This window comes from Coffea arabica, chromosome 1e (genome assembly GCF_036785885.1).
Source record: "Coffea arabica cultivar ET-39 chromosome 1e, Coffea Arabica ET-39 HiFi, whole genome shotgun sequence".
In the NCBI taxonomy this organism is placed as follows: domain Eukaryota; kingdom Viridiplantae; phylum Streptophyta; class Magnoliopsida; order Gentianales; family Rubiaceae; genus Coffea; species Coffea arabica.
The window spans coordinates 55,105,715-55,123,584 of record NC_092311.1 but is presented as its reverse complement, the minus strand read 5'-3'; the positions used below and the strand labels follow the sequence as shown (position 1 = coordinate 55,123,584).

The 17,870-nt window shown below is 38.1% G+C and overlaps 2 protein-coding genes across 3 annotated transcripts; one reads left to right on the top strand and one right to left on the bottom strand.

The window, feature by feature from the left end:
* The first annotated feature begins 2,091 nt into the window (after nt 1–2,091).
* Nucleotides 2,092–12,365, top strand: LOC113718615 (DNA mismatch repair protein MSH6-like). 2 transcript variants are annotated; one of them, XM_072065754.1, is made up of 21 exons: nt 2,092–3,014; nt 3,625–3,718; nt 4,457–4,559; nt 4,653–4,706; nt 4,809–4,883; nt 5,092–5,160; nt 5,269–5,352; nt 5,463–5,657; nt 6,109–6,656; nt 6,745–6,874; nt 7,851–7,942; nt 8,029–8,207; nt 8,285–8,487; nt 8,577–8,678; nt 9,338–9,500; nt 10,113–10,402; nt 10,476–10,613; nt 10,940–11,019; nt 11,115–11,214; nt 11,419–11,503; nt 12,008–12,365. In XM_072065754.1, the coding sequence occupies exons 1-21, from the start codon at nt 2,174–2,176 to the stop codon at nt 12,238–12,240; spliced, it is 3,858 nt and encodes a 1,285-aa protein (XP_071921855.1). In that variant the 5' UTR covers nt 2,092–2,173; the 3' UTR covers nt 12,241–12,365. The 2 variants fall into 2 exon arrangements, with proteins under 2 accessions (XP_071921855.1, XP_027099310.1); XM_027243509.2 differs by having other exon boundaries at nt 11,419–11,548.
* A 381-nt stretch (nt 12,366–12,746) lies between these two features.
* Nucleotides 12,747–15,792, bottom strand: LOC113718625 (uncharacterized). Its single transcript, XM_027243516.2, has 7 exons — nt 15,387–15,792; nt 15,140–15,211; nt 14,243–14,322; nt 13,627–13,759; nt 13,389–13,469; nt 13,118–13,219; nt 12,747–12,922 (listed from the first exon to the last, which is right to left on the bottom strand). Exons 1-7 carry the CDS (start codon nt 15,573–15,575, stop codon nt 12,869–12,871), a joined length of 711 nt encoding a protein of 236 aa, XP_027099317.1. The 5' UTR covers nt 15,576–15,792; the 3' UTR covers nt 12,747–12,868.
* Nucleotides 15,793–17,870: the final 2,078 nt, after the last annotated feature.

Here is a 17,870-nt window from a genome sequence, read left to right as displayed (position 1 = left end):
AAATTATTTTTGCATGTACAATAATTTTGGTGACGAGAGAAGTTTTGTGCTGGTAAAATTACGTTGATAATATATTGGAGTTGATGCTCAAGCACATAATTGGGATACGCGCGCATGCTTTTGTCTTCTTTTCCTTGATCAACTCATGCGGCTAAACTAATTGCTTGTGCTCGATGGCTTTAACCAACTTCTCTGCCTACAAATCTTCAAGATGAATGCCATAGTTTAAAATAAATTGAACGTCTGTTGATTTTATATTTATATTATAGTCTCTTTCAAACTCCCAAGAGAAAGAAACAATTTGGACCCTGAGGAGTAAAAAGGGGAAAAAAACATACAAGGAGTGGGAGAAAGTGCCAACAACATCTTGGAATTTAAATTTGGGATAATTTTAAGTACCTTCCTTGAGTTTTTTGACAATTACTAAAATCTCTTCAAGAGTTTTGAAAATTATACCTACCTCCCTTGTTTTCATTGTTTAAGCAACATTTTAGGCCTAAAAAGTTAGACTTTTCTCAAAAATTCTATAATGCACAAGGGTTATAATTCACAACAAAATTAAAAGGAAAAAAATGGTTCATTGTCTCTATTTCATTCATTTTTACATGGAATCAGCATTGCCTATTCATCAAAATTTAAATCACCGCTAAATAAATACTTAATTTTGTTCTAATGGCCCTTTTTATCTAAAAATTTTTGGTGTAGACTATTGTATCAACTACAAATGCTGTATCAAATATCCAAAAGTTTACCTACAATGTTATATCACTCTCAAAATTTGCTTAATACACAGCAATATTCATTAATATCCCTTGTTTTCAATCGCAGTTTGCTGCCTTTTGAATACAAAATAGTCTAAATCATCATTATTAATATCAGCATCCAATATGCTCCATCTGCACGGAGTTCAAAATCAGTTAAATTCTTTTTATAAGAATAACATCACCAATCATTACAAATCAAAAATATAAACAAAATGCAATTATAAATATTTCAGGAACTTTTTTTTTGTTTCATAACAACCACAATATTATACTATTTATTTAGTTCTTATTTCACTTTTTATCCTTAATTTTTTATTTTTTATCATTGCTACTGTCTTCATCCTCATCTAGTTTGATAATGAAATTATCACTCAAGTTGTCATTTAACAATTTCAATTTGTTAGTGCCTATAAAAAATTGAAAACAAAAATGGGCACTAAGAAACTATTTAATAATAATGAAAAGAGATAATTGAGAATAGACACCAAGATAGGTAGGCACTGATTGTTGGCATGTATTATGGTTTTGTTAGTGATGGCAATACACACAAAATAAATACACAAGTTTAGAATGAAAACAGATGTAGGAGGAAGAAAATAAAAGAATTAAATGGGAAAGACTATAGTTTGAGTTATTGATTGACAATAAATAAGAAAACTTTAATTTTTCATAGAGTTTTTCAATGAGTTGATAATTAATGAAAGATATTGTTGTTTTTTTATTACATCAATGGAGGTCCTCACAATTATGTAAACCTCAGAGAAGTTGAGTGAATTGTTGAAAATCTCAAGGGGGTTTATGAAATTATCTCTTTAAAATTTACTACTACTAGTAGATGAATTTCTTTTCCGCTATAAAGGTTGATTGATTTTTTCCTAATAATTGCGTGCGCACAGGAGCTGCTCACAGTCCGCACAATTTTGGGGCCGGGCGACATATTGTAAAACTAACCACTGGCCAATGGCTCAGTGGCTATCAGGGAGGGGTTTAAGTCCCTACAAGTCGTCAGTAGCGAAAAAAAATATAGGATTGTGTCAGAGTATTATTTTAATCTAGTTGGGTTTGTATATCCACTAACTTCCTACCATAGCGTCCTTAGGCTCCCTCTCTCCCTAGATTAGGTTATACAAATGTATCGTTGCTAAAAAAAAAGAAAAAAGAAGACAATATGTCTAAAACTTATTATTGTAAAACTGGCCCGGCTCCAATCCTTGATTCCCGCCAAAGCTCCGTAAATTCCCGCCCATGCCTTCCCTTCTTCGTATCGTCCGTGCCCGGCCTCCTCTCATTCTCCTCCCCCAAACAGCCACAACACTGACAAGACATTCATTCCTCTGTCCTCCTCCCTGCTGCTGCTGCTGCTATTGAGCAACTACTCCTAAAGTTACTTCTCCTAAGTCGATCAAAAAATGGCGCCTTCTGGTCGTCGGACGAGCAATGGCCGATCACCGCTTGTCAATCAACAGCAGCAGATCACCTCTTTCTTCTCCAAGAAGACATCATCGTCGTCATCCCCATCACCAACTGCTCCCCCCTTATTTTCCACCCCCAAGCTCACCACTAAGAAACCTAGCCCTACCACTGATTGTAGCCCCAGCTCCAGCCCGTTCACTCCTTCACCTCTCGAAACCAGACCAAAGAAACCGTTACTAGTCATCCGCCCTTCCTCACCTTCTGCTTCGGCTTCTCCCATGAAATCCTACGGACCTGAGGTTGTCGATAAAAGAATTAGGGTTTACTGGCCGTTGGACCAGTCGTGGTACCATGGCTGCGTCAAACATTTCGATGAAATCTCTGGTAAGCATTTGGTTCTCTATGATGATGCGGATGAGGAATTATTGAACCTCGCCGAGGAAAAGATTGAGTGGCCGGTTGGGGAGGTACCTGTCAGGGGGAGGTTCCGCCGTTTGCGACGGATTTCAATTGTGGAAGATGATGAGGAGAACGACTGTGTGGAGAAGGAGAGCGGTGGCAATGATGATGAGGAGTCGGGATGGAATGCTGCGGAAAGAGAGGTGGTCGAGGATGTTCCCGTGGGCATGGAATTGGAGGAGGATTATGATGGAGTGTGTAGTGGAAAAATAACTAGTGGAAGAAGCAGTAAGCGTAAGATGGGTGGGGCGGCGAAGCTGGGTGCTAATTCTTCTAAGAAGATAAAGAATGTTGGAGATACCGAGCAAATTGACAGCAAGATTTCTTGTCATGTCAAGGGTGAAAATTTGATTGAACCTGCTGGGAACAATGTAATTAGTAAGTCAATACAGCTTTCAGTTTCTTCTTTCTTTACTCCGTTGGTTTATCCTTTTTCTCCAGTCGCTAATACTTATTGTAAATTAGGCAATCTGATTTGCCGCTAGTTCTTTTTGTGTCCTTTTGAATGATGTACTAGTGTTCGTCATCCAGTTCTAGATTTTCACTTAATTTGTTATAAATGCTTCTTATAAATGCTTAGAAATGGTACTTCACCCTTTTCTTATGCATAAAGCTCCAGGCTGTAGCATGTCCGCTTCTTAGGCATCACTGCTATGGCTGTTTCTTTTTTTTTTTCACCCTTATGGTTTTCGTGCTTGAGGTTTAACCAGCTATTCCAGCATTTTATCCAGTAGTTTTTGACTTAAGAATTATTGTCTTGTTCCACTAAAATGTGAATTGGTCACTAGAATCAAATAATTATTTTATGCTGAGAACTTGTTGGAGGTATGTAATAAAAAATTAATAAAAAAATATAACTATTAAAGAAAAGGAAAGTAAGAAGGTCCTCTGGTTATCCAAGTATGTGATTACGTTATCTCTGTTCTTGTTTTATTATTTCCCGTTGAAGTGCATCAACTGCCTGCAACTTTATATTTGGCTGTTGCAGGTGAGAAGGGTATTGATAGTTGTAGAACTTCAATAGATGTTGCCGAAGAAAGATTTGGTGCACGCGAAGCAGGAAAGCTGTGGTTCTTGGGGAAGTAAGTTCTGGTTTGAGTTTTCCAGCCAACATCTTTGTGCATAATATGAGTACGGAAACCAGTTTTTTTTTTTTCAAATGGTATAAAAAGGGGAAATTTACTAAACTTTTGGCACCTTTAATTGGCCACTATCACTGGTGGACCCACATGCTATTAAGTGGGTTTTTTTTTTGGGGAGAAGGGGGGGGGGAAGGATTGCCCTCCACTTAATTTTGAGAAAATGAGTTATTAAGCTTAGAAAAATTTATCGTAAAATTTTAAAGTTAGCTTCTTATTTGCCCACACTAAAATTTTACAAATTATCTTTTCCGTCTACATTGACCCCCCAAAAAATTAAAATTCATAATTGTTACCATTCACTAGAACTTTAGATGTACTTAAAGTTAATTGTGGAGGTTATTTCAAGAATAAATTCTTTCGAAGTTTCTAAATGTAAATATACAGAATGATTTTCACTTCTAAATTTAAGCACAATATGACTTCAAAACGTATTAAACTTACAAAGATATTACAATATAAACTTCAAAGCGTATTAAACTTAGAAAAGAGAATTTGTGTTTCACATAAATATCCATTAGTTTTAACTATACTATTTTTTGATTTCATGTGTTGTCGAAGATTGACCACCCTCACCCTAGGGTCTTGGCTCCGCCACTGGCCACTCTAGTTTACGTGGATTTAGTTTCTTTTGCTTACGAAAATTTGATGGTAATCAAGCATCTTTCTTTGCATCAACAGGGACCGTAGGGATGCCAATAGACGACGTCCTGGACATGTGGATTATGATCCAAAAACTTTGTACTTGCCGCCAGAGTTTTTAAAACGTTTATCAGATGGCCAGGTAATTCTTTTTTTTTTTTTTCTGGTTATTTGTTATGTGTTTGAGGTTACTTATCAGCTTTGAGAAAGTTAGTGTTGACTTTTTAATTTTTAGAGACAATGGTGGGACTTTAAGTCAAAGCACATGGACAAGGTTATGTTTTTCAAGGTATTTGTTTGGTTCAAAGATTGTCATTTTCTTAACTTTTTAGTCGATCATCTTACTCTATTTCCTAAAGCTGACAATATGACTTACTTGCTGATAAATCAGATGGGCAAATTTTATGAACTCTTTGAAATGGACGCACATGTTGGTGCCAAAGAGCTGGATTTGCAATACATGAAGGTAGTTATCGATGAAGGAAAGATGTAAAATACTTAATGGAAGTGCATTTTCATGAAGCCTTCTTTCGTCTTAAGAGGGATTAGTTAATAGACAATGTTGATTATTCATCATTCTTTATGCATTTTGTAGTATGAAATTTTTAGCAGCTTTTTGTCACAAAATTTTTGTAATTTGTGCCGAGGTTTATGTTATCTGTTTCCCTTGTTAGGGAGATCAACCTCATTGTGGCTTTCCAGAAAAGAACTTCTCAATGAATGTGGAAAAACTGGCAAGAAAGGTTGTGATTGCTAATATTTTTCAACTTCAAGCTATCATTCAGGCTTTTTGGTGCGGCTAATTAGCCTATATTGCTCTGCCTCTTATTTCAGTTGCTTTGACTGAGCAGGGTTATCGTGTTCTTGTTGTGGAGCAAACAGAAACACCTGAGCAGCTTGAGATGCGTCGCAGAGAGATGGGCTCTAAAGATAAGGTAATGATTACACATACAATATCTCTGGTGGACCTTAATGAACTTGTAGTTTATTTTGTAGGGCATGTGCTTCTCTAACAGTAGCTTTGATATGTGCCAATGATTTTCAGGTTGTAAAACGTGAAATATGTGCTGTAGTCACAAAAGGAACATTAACAGAAGGAGAAATGCTCTCAGCAAACCCTGATGCTGCTTATTTGATGTCAGTGATTGAAAACTTTCCAAGCTCAGGAAATCAGCTTGCACAGCAAATATTCGGTGTATGTGTGGTTGACGTAGCCACAAGCAAGATTATGCTTGGACAGGTGTGAGGCTGTGACTAGTATGATTGTACTTTTTATACATAAAGTGAAAAGTTACGGGAGTATATATTCCTTTATGTACTTTGGAATTATATCATAAACGACTTATTCATTGGCTGGCTGATTGATGTGTGATTACGTTAGATGGAAACATCACCTGGAACTGCTTGAATTTAGGTTCATGACTTAATCTCAACAGGGTCTGAGATATGGCCAATCTTTTAATTGGAGATGGTTATATATGCTAAATGGGTATGCATGTTTTGCATATATGCATCTGGTATAAACATTATTACAAAATTATGCTTGCATTTCTCCCTGTGTTTTGGCATCTGGTAGGCATCCCTTGTGTGCTTAAAAACCTCTTATCAGGCTGTACCGCACACTAATTTCCCTGTCCCTGATCATATCTTTTACAATGATACGTCTAACCATATACGTATTTTTGAACCAGTTCAGGGATGATTCAGACTGCAGCATCCTCTGTTGTCTATTATCTGAGTTAAGGCCGGTGGAAATCGTTAAACCTGCTAAACTGCTAAGCCCTGAGACGGAGAGACTACTTCTACGACATACACGGAATCCTTTAATTAATGAGTTGCTTCCTCTTTCGGAATTCTGGGATGCAGAGAAAACCATAAATGAAGTAAATTGTATTTTTCAGCGAATTAATAATCAGACATGTTCTTTATCTCAAAATGGTGCAGTGTCACATGCAATTCAATCTTCAGTTAAAGATGGTGGGGAATGCTTGCCAGACATTTTGGCTGAGCTTCTGGCTGCAGGGGAGAACGGAAGCTATGCACTCTCAGCTCTTGGAGGCATTCTTTTCTACTTGAAGAAAGCTTTTCTGGATGAATCTCTACTTAGATTTGCGAAGTTTGAGTCACTCCCGTGTTCTGGTTTGGGTAATATTTCTCAAATGCCATACATGGTTTTGGATGCAGCTGCTTTGGAGAATCTTGAGATTTTTGAAAACAGCAGAAATGGAGATAGTTTTGGGTATGAAGCCAGTTGGCTGACATTGATTTTCTTGTTTCATTTTAATCATTTGCGACCTTATGTTTGGGTAATTTCCTTGTTTATGAAGGACATTGTATGCACAGATGAACCATTGTGTGACAGCTTTTGGCAAAAGGTTACTTAAAAAATGGCTTGCAAGGCCTTTGTGTCATGTGGAATTGATACATGAACGCCAGGATGCTGTAGCAGGACTAAAGGTATGATAATGTTGGAAATGAACCTTGCAAAAGCATGGTCGTGCGAATCAAGTACAAACAGTGTTCTTTTGTCAAAACTGGGTTGGCATTGTATTGTACTTGTGCTATAAGATTGCGCTGCTTGGAGTTAGATGTAAAGCTGGAGAGGGGGGTGGTTGTTATATATGAGTCATTCTTCTTGTTGGATTTTTGTTCCATCATAATCGAGCAAGGTGAATTGAAAGGGTTATAAAGAAAAAGGGAAAAGAATGGGAGATTTCAGAGGTTTGATTGAGATACAATTTGATCTGAAATCATGGCATCATATGTTCAAAATTTTAATTGTGTCCTTGCTCTCTGAAATACGTTTTTTCCACATCTGGAAATTTTGTAAATTGAAGGCACAATCTGTTCAAAGCAAGTGAACTCAACTTCCATTGCAATCCAATGGTAACCAAAGGGGTCTTTTTTCATTTATATTGTTTTCCCTATATTTTCAATTACGACAACTGTCTGTTCAAGTTTAGTTGTCTCCATGCAAAACCTATTCAGTGAGATCATGAACTTCCCCTCCCCCTTTTTTGACTTCTTATATAATTTCCTTTAGTTCTGCTTGCTTCATATGTTTCATCATTTTGGCTGCTTCAGTTTTTATGAAAAGTGTTTTTTTCAGCCAACAATATTACCAGTTTTGTTTTAGTTGTTACACTGTTGAAATATACCAACAAAGTGAAAAATTTTTAAAATACAATGTATTTGATGATGCCTGCATAGTCATTTTTCCCCTGACAGTTTTTCTTCATAGCATTTGACTTGCTTTGCTTGTTGGATATAGGTAGTAATTTTTCTGAGGATATTGCCAGTCATTTAACCATTTTAGTTTCCTCTTTAATATTTATGTTCTCACAATTGATGACTTTCTGATGTCTATTTTGTTCATGTATTGAGAATGCAACTCTTCATTTTAAGAAACTTTTTTTTCCTCATTGTATTCTAGGGAGTTAATCTACCTTCCGTCCTTGAGTTCCGAAAAGAGTTGTCCAGGCTTCAAGATGTTGAGCGTTTGCTTGCACGCATCTTCGCAAGCAGGTAAAGTTGGTGCTGTTTTAGATGTTATATACTTTTGAAAGAATTTTGGTGATACTCTCATGTCATTTGTTTTGGCTTGCATGCAGTGAAGCCACTGGAAGGAATGCAAATAAAGTAATCCTGTATGAGGATGCAGCAAAGAAGCAGCTTCAAGAGTTTATATCAGCTTTGCGTGGATGTGAACTCATTTATCATGCATGCTCTTCACTTGCTTCAATTTTGGAAAATGTGGATTCGAGGCTATTACATCATTTATTGACTCCTGGTACAACTTCAATTTATATATTAGCAATGTGATGCAAACCTTGCTTTGGAATTTTTATACATGAATATCTTTTGCAGGTAAAGGTCTTCCTGATGTACATTCAGTTATGAAGCACTTCATGGATGCTTTTGACTGGGTGGAAGCAAATAATTCTGGTCGTATAATACCTAGAAAAGGGGCTGATAAAGAATATGATGATGCCTGCAAAAATGTCAGGGAGGTGGAATCTTATTTGATGGAACATTTGAAGGAGCAGCGCAGGTTACTTGGAGATGCATCTGTAAGAACCTGCCTGATGATGACCAAAGTATTGATATTGGGTTGTTTTTGTTATTTTCATCAGGTTTTAACATGTGCATTCTTTTTTAGGTCAATTACGTTACAGTGGGGAAAGATGCCTACCTTTTGGAAGTGCCAGAAAGTTTGTGCAGGAGGACTCCGCGTGATTATGAGTTACAATCATCTAAAAAGGTAGAACACAAGTTTATGTGTTCTGAAAAGATCAAAAAATTTTATAGTAAGTTTAGAGGTAAATGCTGATTTCCTGCTGCAATGATGTGACTTGCCCATTGGAGTTACACGATTCATATAGCTTTGAGATAAATTGTAAGGTTAATGACCATTGGAATAATGCTCTTATGATGTTAGTGACGGAAACTAACCAGTGGTAAAGGATTAAAACCTCAAGAGGGGGGGGGGGAGGTGGATGGGTGGGTGGAGTACAGTTACTAGTATGAGACTGCAACATGACCTTATGTCTGGTAGGATGGCAGAGCTATGTCTACATGAGCATACTGGTTCTGGTTGATTAAGAATCTGAAGTTCATCTGCTCCTTCATAATGGTGCTCAAAGCACCGCACTTTGATATCATTACATGGTGGGGAAAATCAATTTGATCCCAATTGTTAGATTAAGAATCTGAAAATCAATACCTTCCATAATAGTGCGCAAGAAACTGCACTTTTATATTATTCTTTTGGACTGACATTGATCTCCATATGAGTGATTAGCTCCTGGGTAAAAAACTTAATTATTGTGCTCAGGCCACGAAATTTGTAAGTTTGGGATTACATCATGTGTTCTGTTGTGCAGTCATCTAAACGTTCCCTTCCAAACCTATTATCCACAGGGTTTTTTCCGTTATTGGACCCCCGTTATCAAAAAGTTGTTGGGTGAGCTGTCACAGGCGGAATCTGAAAAGGAATCCAAGTTGAAAAGCATCTTCCAGAGGTTGGTTGGAAGATTCAGTGCGCATCATAATATGTGGAGACAGTTGGTTTCTACTGCTGCAGGTATAATCTGATCCATTCAGATGTTGATTGGGTGGTTGGTTTGCAAATCCTTTATTTTACAGGAAAATTTGTTCTGGTCTTTTCTGAGTCACGGGATTCATCGATTGAAAAGATAACTTCTAAGATTTTTGTTATTCTTTGTTTGTTTTCCTGTATGTTTGCAACTATGTAATAGCTTGTCGGAGTCTGCATTCTAGAATAGCAGCTTCCCAACCAAAAAGTTACCCAAAGGAAGCACATACCGTTTGTGAATACTTAATAACAAGACGCGAATCTGGAACAAGTATGTATATATGTATTTTCCTCTTAGAAGTACAAATTTTTGGAGAATCTTTTTTGCGCGTGAAGCTCTCAAGCACCAGATACAAAGTGGGAGTTTTAGAATCAAATTCTGCAATTCATTAGTCTCAGCCTTTGATTAGTAGGAAATTATGAAGCAGTAAACAGAATGTAGTTCTTGTCGAATTACAATTACTAGTAGACTTTTATATACCATGGTCTTCTGTTTTGCTTGGTTATTATCTGAAACACGTTAAGTTTTCATGATTGTAATTAAAAGAGATTTGTTGGCTTGAAATATCTTATACATGGTAGACATTGGTAATTTTGCAGAGCTGGATGTTTTAATTAGCATCTCTATTGCATGTGACTACTATGAAGGACAAGCTTGTCGTCCAATTATTACTGGCTCATCGTCTCCAGATGCAGTGCCCTGCCTTACTGCCAAAAGTTTAGGGCACCCTACCCTTAGAAGTGATTCTCTAGGCAAGGGTGGCTTTGTCCCCAATGATGTTACTCTTGGTGGTTCTGAACATGCCAGCTTTATCTTGCTCACTGGGCCTAACATGGGTGGAAAGTCAACTCTTCTGCGTCAAGTTTGCTTGGCTGTTATTCTGGCACAGGTGATAATTCGGTTATGTGGCTTGATATGTCGTTAGTTTGTCTATTAGTTACTTTGCTTTTGATTTTTCCCAGGTCGGAGCAGATGTACCAGCTCAAAGCTTTGTCATGTCTCCTGTTGACCGCATCTTTGTTCGAATGGGTGCAATAGATCACATTATGGCAGGGCAAAGTACATTCTTGACAGAACTTTTAGAAACTGCATCTATGCTGGTGAGATGCAGTTATATTAGTTGCTTCCTCTTTTAGAAACCTGTCTTAGTCTTGTGAATTTCTTGCATCCCACTTAGAGACTGTTATTATTGATTTCTGAGAGTTGTATCATTAATCAGTATGTTTTGGTTCTGCTTATATGAGTTACAAGAAATGAAGAAAGAAAAAAGAAAAGGATTCTTCGTGAACTAGATCCAAGTTGGTTACACAGAACAGTTAACCTTGTTCAGGGAACAAGTTTATGTTGAAACATTTGTTACTGCAGTGAGGCCATAAACAAATTGAAATTTGCTTTCTAATTGAGCCAATTTTGATGGTTAATACAGTCATTGGCAACTAGAAATTCAATTGTTGCATTGGATGAGCTTGGACGAGGAACGTCAACTTCAGATGGACAAGCAATAGCGTATGTACCAGTATGGCAAGAACATTCTTCAGAATTTTGGTTTGATGCTTTCATTCACATTACTTACTTTGGCCTTCTGTGTTTTCCTTCTGCAGTGAATCTGTTCTTGATCACTTTGCCCACAAGGTACATTGTCGAGGAATGGTCTCTACTCATTATCATCGATTGGCTATTGACTATGAGAGAGATCCCAAGGTATGAATAACTGTGGAATCTTGTTCAAGGATATTTAGCCAAGCTAACACAAATGAATTGGTTAAACGGAATTTGATCCAAGCGGTAGTTAATTATTGGCTGATTTATGATAAGCTAAGTTTTTCTCCAGTTATGATTATTAATCTAGTCTTTCATTTTCAAAGAACTAGTGATACATAGTCCAATTGTATCCTTGGTGTACAGGTTTCCCTGTTTCACATGGCATGCCAAGTTGGCAGAGGAATTGAAGGTCTGGAGGATGTTACATTTCTTTACAGGTTGACCCCTGGTGCGTGCCCCAAAAGTTATGGTGTCAATGTTGCAAGGCTAGCTGGTAAAGTTGTTTTTTTGGTTTCCTGTAAATAATTTAAGCCCAAAGACTCCCTCTTGGCTCCTGGCCTCTCCATCCTCCCGTGTCTTCCCTTCCCTCTCTCTATCTCCCTCCAAGGTGCCACTAGATGCAAGATCAGGCTTCTTTTGGGTCTGGTTAGTCATTATTTTCTGCTATTGATTGATTAACCATTTTAGAGGCAATTGGAGATTTTTTTTTTTTTTTTTAATTGAGTGACCGGTTATTGAAAGAGCAAGGAGCATCTGTGGCTTTATTAGCAATCACTAGCTGGTCTTGAATGAAAGAGAAATCTGAACAGAATTGTTTTCAAGTATTTTGATGGGTGGAAAATAGGCCTTGCAACCTCGAAGTATTCCATCCGAAGAGGGAACTTTCTAGTCTAGGAACCTTAACATTTTTATTTTTTGCTTTTCTGATTAGTTGTTTCTCGCTTCATTTCAGGACTTCCTGATGCTGTGCTCCAGAAGGCCACATTGAAGTCTCGAGATTTTGAGGAAACCTATGGGAGAATAAAGGGACCGAAGGACAAATTTTCAACTCATCAGAAAGAAGAGCTGAAAAATGTGATGAAGAATTTATCAACCATTGTGGCCAACAACAGTTGCCATCAAAGTGCGGTTTCTACGCTAGCCGAACTGCGAGGAAAAGCAAGGTTACTTCTAGAACGAAGTTAAAAAGGCAATCACTCCATTCTGTTGTACAGTATTGGCTTCTTCTGATTACTTGGAATGAGGCACAACCGGCCATTGGCAACTTTGCCCAGTTCTGAGATATTTATTCGGCAGTTGATTTCTCACCAGTTGCTTGGTTATTATTTTGAAAATTGCTGCTATTCCACGTTTTACCTGTTTTAACCTTGAAAGTGTGTAGCGTAGCGGACTTGTGGAAGCGGCAGCGCTTGCGGTCTAAATTACACGCAGAAGTTTGTTTCAGCGCAACCTTTTTGACTTTACCTGGCTGGCCCATCTTAGGTGCGTATGGAAATGGACGGGAATAACTTTGAAAGGTTATTTTGTCTTTCCCTTGCCATCTCAAAACCAACAAAAAGGCTGTTTGCGGTGCGGAGAGGAGAGAGAAAAAATGAAGGATCTATCTGACGGTCGGGGTTACTGGAGCCGGGGACATGATTTGTGAAATTTACTGTCATTTGTTGTTCGCATCTCATTTACCATGCATCTCATCAAGGGAATCTATAGCTAGATTTGATTGATTGTTTGATTGCTCACGAATAACACAAAGGACAGAGCCGGGGAGAAAGTAACAAGGAGGACTGTCAAGACACTTGGAAGCGACTGCTACTGCTCATCTCCGTTGCTGTCTGTCATGAAAAACTGGGTGCGTTTCTCCTTCAGAAACCTGAAAAAGATGAAATGGAGTGTGAAGTCGTGGTTCTTAGCTTGTGTTGTTGGGTGTGTTCAGATGCATTGGTGTATGATGACTGTGTGTATGGTTTGTGTTCTCTTGTTTGTTCATTTCACTCTATAAAAGTAAAGTTGGTAAGATGCATGGAGGGACGTGGTTGGTTGACGTAGCTAGGATTTGGCAACGAACCTCATAGTTACGGGTCCTCCTAACGCTGTTTTGGATTGCGGTGATTATCCGAATCAATATGTACATGGGCAATAGGATGCCGGTAGCCCGTATAATCAGCAACTGCAGAAGTGGATCGGAAAGTCTCGAGTTAGTTTTTTTAATTATTATTTAAGAAGAAAAAAAGATAGAAGGAAGGAAAATTGGCAGAGAGAGAGAGTTGAAGAATATGCGTCAGTCATGGTAGTTGCAATTAGCATCAGCAATGGGGAACGTAAAGGAGGGTGCTCACTGTGAGTAGCGTGAAAGGGTAATCCCCTGTTCCTCCGCTGATCAGTGCAAGCATGTGTCGCAGCAGGAGCAATGCCGTGAACTGCAAATTATAGAGTAAACAGTAATGCTAATAAACAGGAGCAGGGTGAGAAACTAGTAACCAGGGAAGACTTTTGGTATTAGGAATTTTTAGTTCACCTAAAAAGGCTTCTCAGGTTAGTTTAAGATATGGACAAAAGATGGGAAGGGAGGCTTACAATAAGAGCCACTGATCTGCAGTAGGAGGCAGTGGTGTCGGCTGCGGATGAGCATTCCGAGTACTCGACGTCGACCATTTCTTCCCCTCCAATTTCATGCTCTCTCTCTCTTGTTGGAGTTTCCGTGCTTTCCCTGATATTTGAAAATTTTTACGTTATAAAAAAAAAAAAATTTATCATAATTTACCTCTGCCAGCAGAAAAAGTCTGACGTGCCTTGAGACTATAATGATAACAAGTGACTAGCGAGGGAGGGAGGCCGCGGTCTCACTACTCACTGCGGAGACATTCCATGCTTTTTATTAAACAAAATTTTTAATGGTACAATTCTCTTAAAGACATAATAATATATTATTAGTATCGTCTACAATTTGATGACAACAACAAAAGAGGCAGCGCAGGTCCGATAGTGAGGCAGGGGTTTATATTTGTATTATTATTATTAATACGTGTCTATAGCAGCAAGCAGGCAGGCAGGCAGTGGCGGGTGCAATTTTGGATTGTATGTACGAATCAGCAGATAGATGATGTCAATTTATATGATTCAAAAAGCGGCCAATTAATAATAAGACCGACCCGACCCGACCCGGGGTGCGTGCACAGACAATTAGTCATACCTGATGCTTGCTCTTACTGCTGTTGAATCCATCAGCAGCTGGGCCTTCTTAGGAGGAGCTGTATACCCCGGTTCAAACTTCTGCAACCAATCCCAATTCAATTTACTTGCTTTTTCACTAATTCGTAACCCATTAAGCCACACCACATGCAATCAACCCTTTTCATCCATCCAAAATGCCCCCCCAAAAAAAAAAAAAAAACTGTTCTAAAATATCTGACAAGGACCAAAAGTTTGTTAGGACGAGAAAAAGAGAGAGAGAGGTGGGGAGAAAAAAAAAACCCAAAAAGAATTAAAGAGCAGTGAATTCGAAATGATAAGTGTGCAGAAATACTACTAGTTTACGATCATGCCCTCCTGAGAAAACAGAGGGTTGGAGCAGCTTACGATCATGGTCAAGTTTTCAACTGCTAATGTGGATACGGAGTTGTTGTTACTTAGGTAATCTTTACAAAATGCTACAACTGGAAGACGTCATGTGGATTTTATTATTGAAATGCAACAAAAATCCGATTGACATGTAATGTAAGTCGGAAAATGATTCCTTCCTCTGTGTAAGCTGATACTCCTATTTCATAAAGATTAATTTCACAAAGCACCTTACTGAGAGAAAGAATTAGGATTAAAAAGGAAACAACAACAACAACAAAAAAGCGGCTTAATCTCTATTAGTAATTGAAATCTTCGTCATGAACCAGAATGAAAGCAAAGATGAACTTGGAAAACAGAGACGATGGAAACTCTGAACCACAAGTACAAGGGAAAAAGCACCAAGCCCCCCCATATACCGTCTGCTAGAAAAGGAAAACCGAAACGATCAGATTGATAAATGATACTACTACTTACCACCTCCAGTGCTTTTTTGAAAAAACCAAAAAAGAAGGAATGAAATCCGAACCTGCAAACAAAGTTCACAAATTGTGTTCCCCTTTTCGTTGCACCATCTCTGTATGCAGTCTCTGTGAGCAAACTGAGAGAGAGAGAGAATTAAGACTCAAAAAAAAAAAAAAACAGAGTGATTGAGGATGCTATCCACAAGAAAAAAGGGGGGAATTTTCCCACCCAGAAAGAAATATGGAGTAACACTCAACGAGAAGAAGAGTAAAAGAGGTGATGGTGTTGGGTTTGAGAATTGAAAATGGTACCTTGACAGTTCCGGAACAAGCGCATGGAGATTCCAAGCTCTTGCAGCTTTCCAACTCTGCTTCGTGGCATATTCTGCATAAAGCCGAAGGTGGTGGTGGTGGTGGTGGTGAATGACAATAATGATGATGGGGTGTTGACATAAAAGCATCATCCTCCTCGTCCACCACATATAATGTCACATCTCCCATCCTTCTCCTTTTTTTCTTGCCTTCTAACAAATACAACTAAAATTAAGGGGAAAAAGTTGTGCAAAAAAATCAAACGGAGGAGACGGTGGTGGTCTCTGCTTTCTAATGAGTATTAATTGCTACAGTGCTAGCAGTTGTGTTTCTTTCCTTGTAGTTGTAGTGCTACTACTTCTTCTGGGAGGAGGATTGGTGTGTTCTGGATTGGACTGACCGACTTCAAATGCATTTATCGAAATATGAAGGTGAGAGAGAGACTTTAAAATCTCGGAATCGTCCTTAACAGTAGAATTTTCAGGGATCCTCTGTGCCACTATTCGGTGCCAAATCTAGCGTCAATTCCAAAAAAATTAAATAAATAGCACATGATAAATTAAATAAACATGATACTTGGTATAAATATAGAAGTGACATTGAATTGTCACTGGAAAAGTGGCACTGAGGATCACGTGTCTAGAATTTTATTAACTTAACAAGATTGGGAGTACCCTTTTTCTTTTTTTTTTTCTTATTGCAGTTGTGTAATAAGTACTACAATAATACTACTAATAAAATACTAGTACTACTTATTTTACTTTAATAAACCCCAAAAAAAAATAATAAAAATAAAGTAAATATGTTAAATTAATCCAGTTGGACATGATCAAGACGCGCTTTGAAGAGAAAGAAAACAACAAGATAGATGTCGTTTTTGACCGATCACCAATTTGTGAAGGGAGGGAAGGGGATTTTAAAGAAGCGGAGCCACTGTACCACGTCACTTTCATCGTATTCACGTTATCGGATTTGGCTTCAATTACTTGCAATCCTCCACCTCCATTGCCTCTTTTTTTGAAAGTTGACCCCCCCCCCCCCCCCCAACCCAATACACCAGGCTCGGATTTGATTTTCTCTTCTTCATGGACGCTGATCCAATAATCTGATGTGTTTCAACAATTTTTTTAGGTAACTGTTTTCCTGATAATATAGGAAATCTTTGATTTAAATTGAGACAATATATTAATATACTTGTTGTAGTGCTAGATCGCTGATTTGATTGTACACAGATCATTTCATTTGGTCCGCACTCATCCAGATCCTAGTGATGATGTGGGCAAAAAAAAAAAAGAAAAAAATCTACTTCTATACGAGATTTTCCATTCAATTAAGTTCAAAAAAAAAAAAAACGGTGGTATAAAAAAGAATATATATATTAGTAGTAGAATGGAAAAAAGGTGAGAACCACCTGCCAATTTGTTGGCACCAACTAACTGTCCCCAACAAGAGAACTTATGAAATTTGAAGTCGAAAAGTTTGAGAAATGATTCTCTGCCCGATATTCTAGCTTCTGAAAAAAAAGGAAAAAGAAAGAAAGAATTCCAACTGCATGCAGCAAGCTTTAGGTGGACGGAATCCTGGAAAACGAAAGATGGCCCCAGCAGGAATCGGTCAGTGCAAGCATATACTGCTGGAACTCTTTCGTCTGTTTAATTTTGTCAATTTTCTCTTAATCAATCACATCAAAATTCTCCAAAAAAAAAAAATAATAATTACTGCGAATCGGTACGAAGAAAAAGGTTCCCAAAGGGTTAATTACAAAAAAGAAAAAAGAAAAAGTTGTACGTACTAATTTTTGCTGTTGTTGTAGATCCGTGACTTCCACCAAAATTGTGCTGCTGCTGCTAGGCGCTAACACTACCACTAGCCAGTCTACTCAGCAGCAGAAGCCTTTTGCGAAAGATTTAGAAAAAGAAAGTGCCGATTTACGAATATTTTAAATTTATTAAGAATGGTCTAAATTCTTGGAGTCTTCGTAAGCGTATTCAGACATGCACGTACGCCCAAAGCACCGCTGCGGTCGGTCTGGAGTTCGTATCAGTTTTTTGAGTTTCAGCAAATTTGAAATGTGGGAATGGGGCCTCCAGCCTGCTTTTCCAGAGTTTGAACGCGAGATCGTTCATGTCCGATTGCTCGTTCATTAACGGCTCCTAAGAAAAGTAAAAGCGTTACGGCTACCAGAAGAAATTATAAAGACAGCGGAGCCCACGCTTCAAATCCACACTCTCCTCTCATTGTCAAACCAAAAAAAAATTTACATTCATCGTTCACGAGCATGATGATGTACAGTAACGGGCAGTACTGAAAGTCTGAAACTGAAGCGACACGCTCTCTTAGTCTTAGACTTAAAAAGAGTTAGCCTCCGCCCAATCCCTCTCCTCCCAATTTTGAAGAAATGCATCAACTTTTGCTCAGATTCTGTGGGCCAACAATTGACCTCAGCGATGTTTTATCGCATTATTAGTTTATATATATATATAT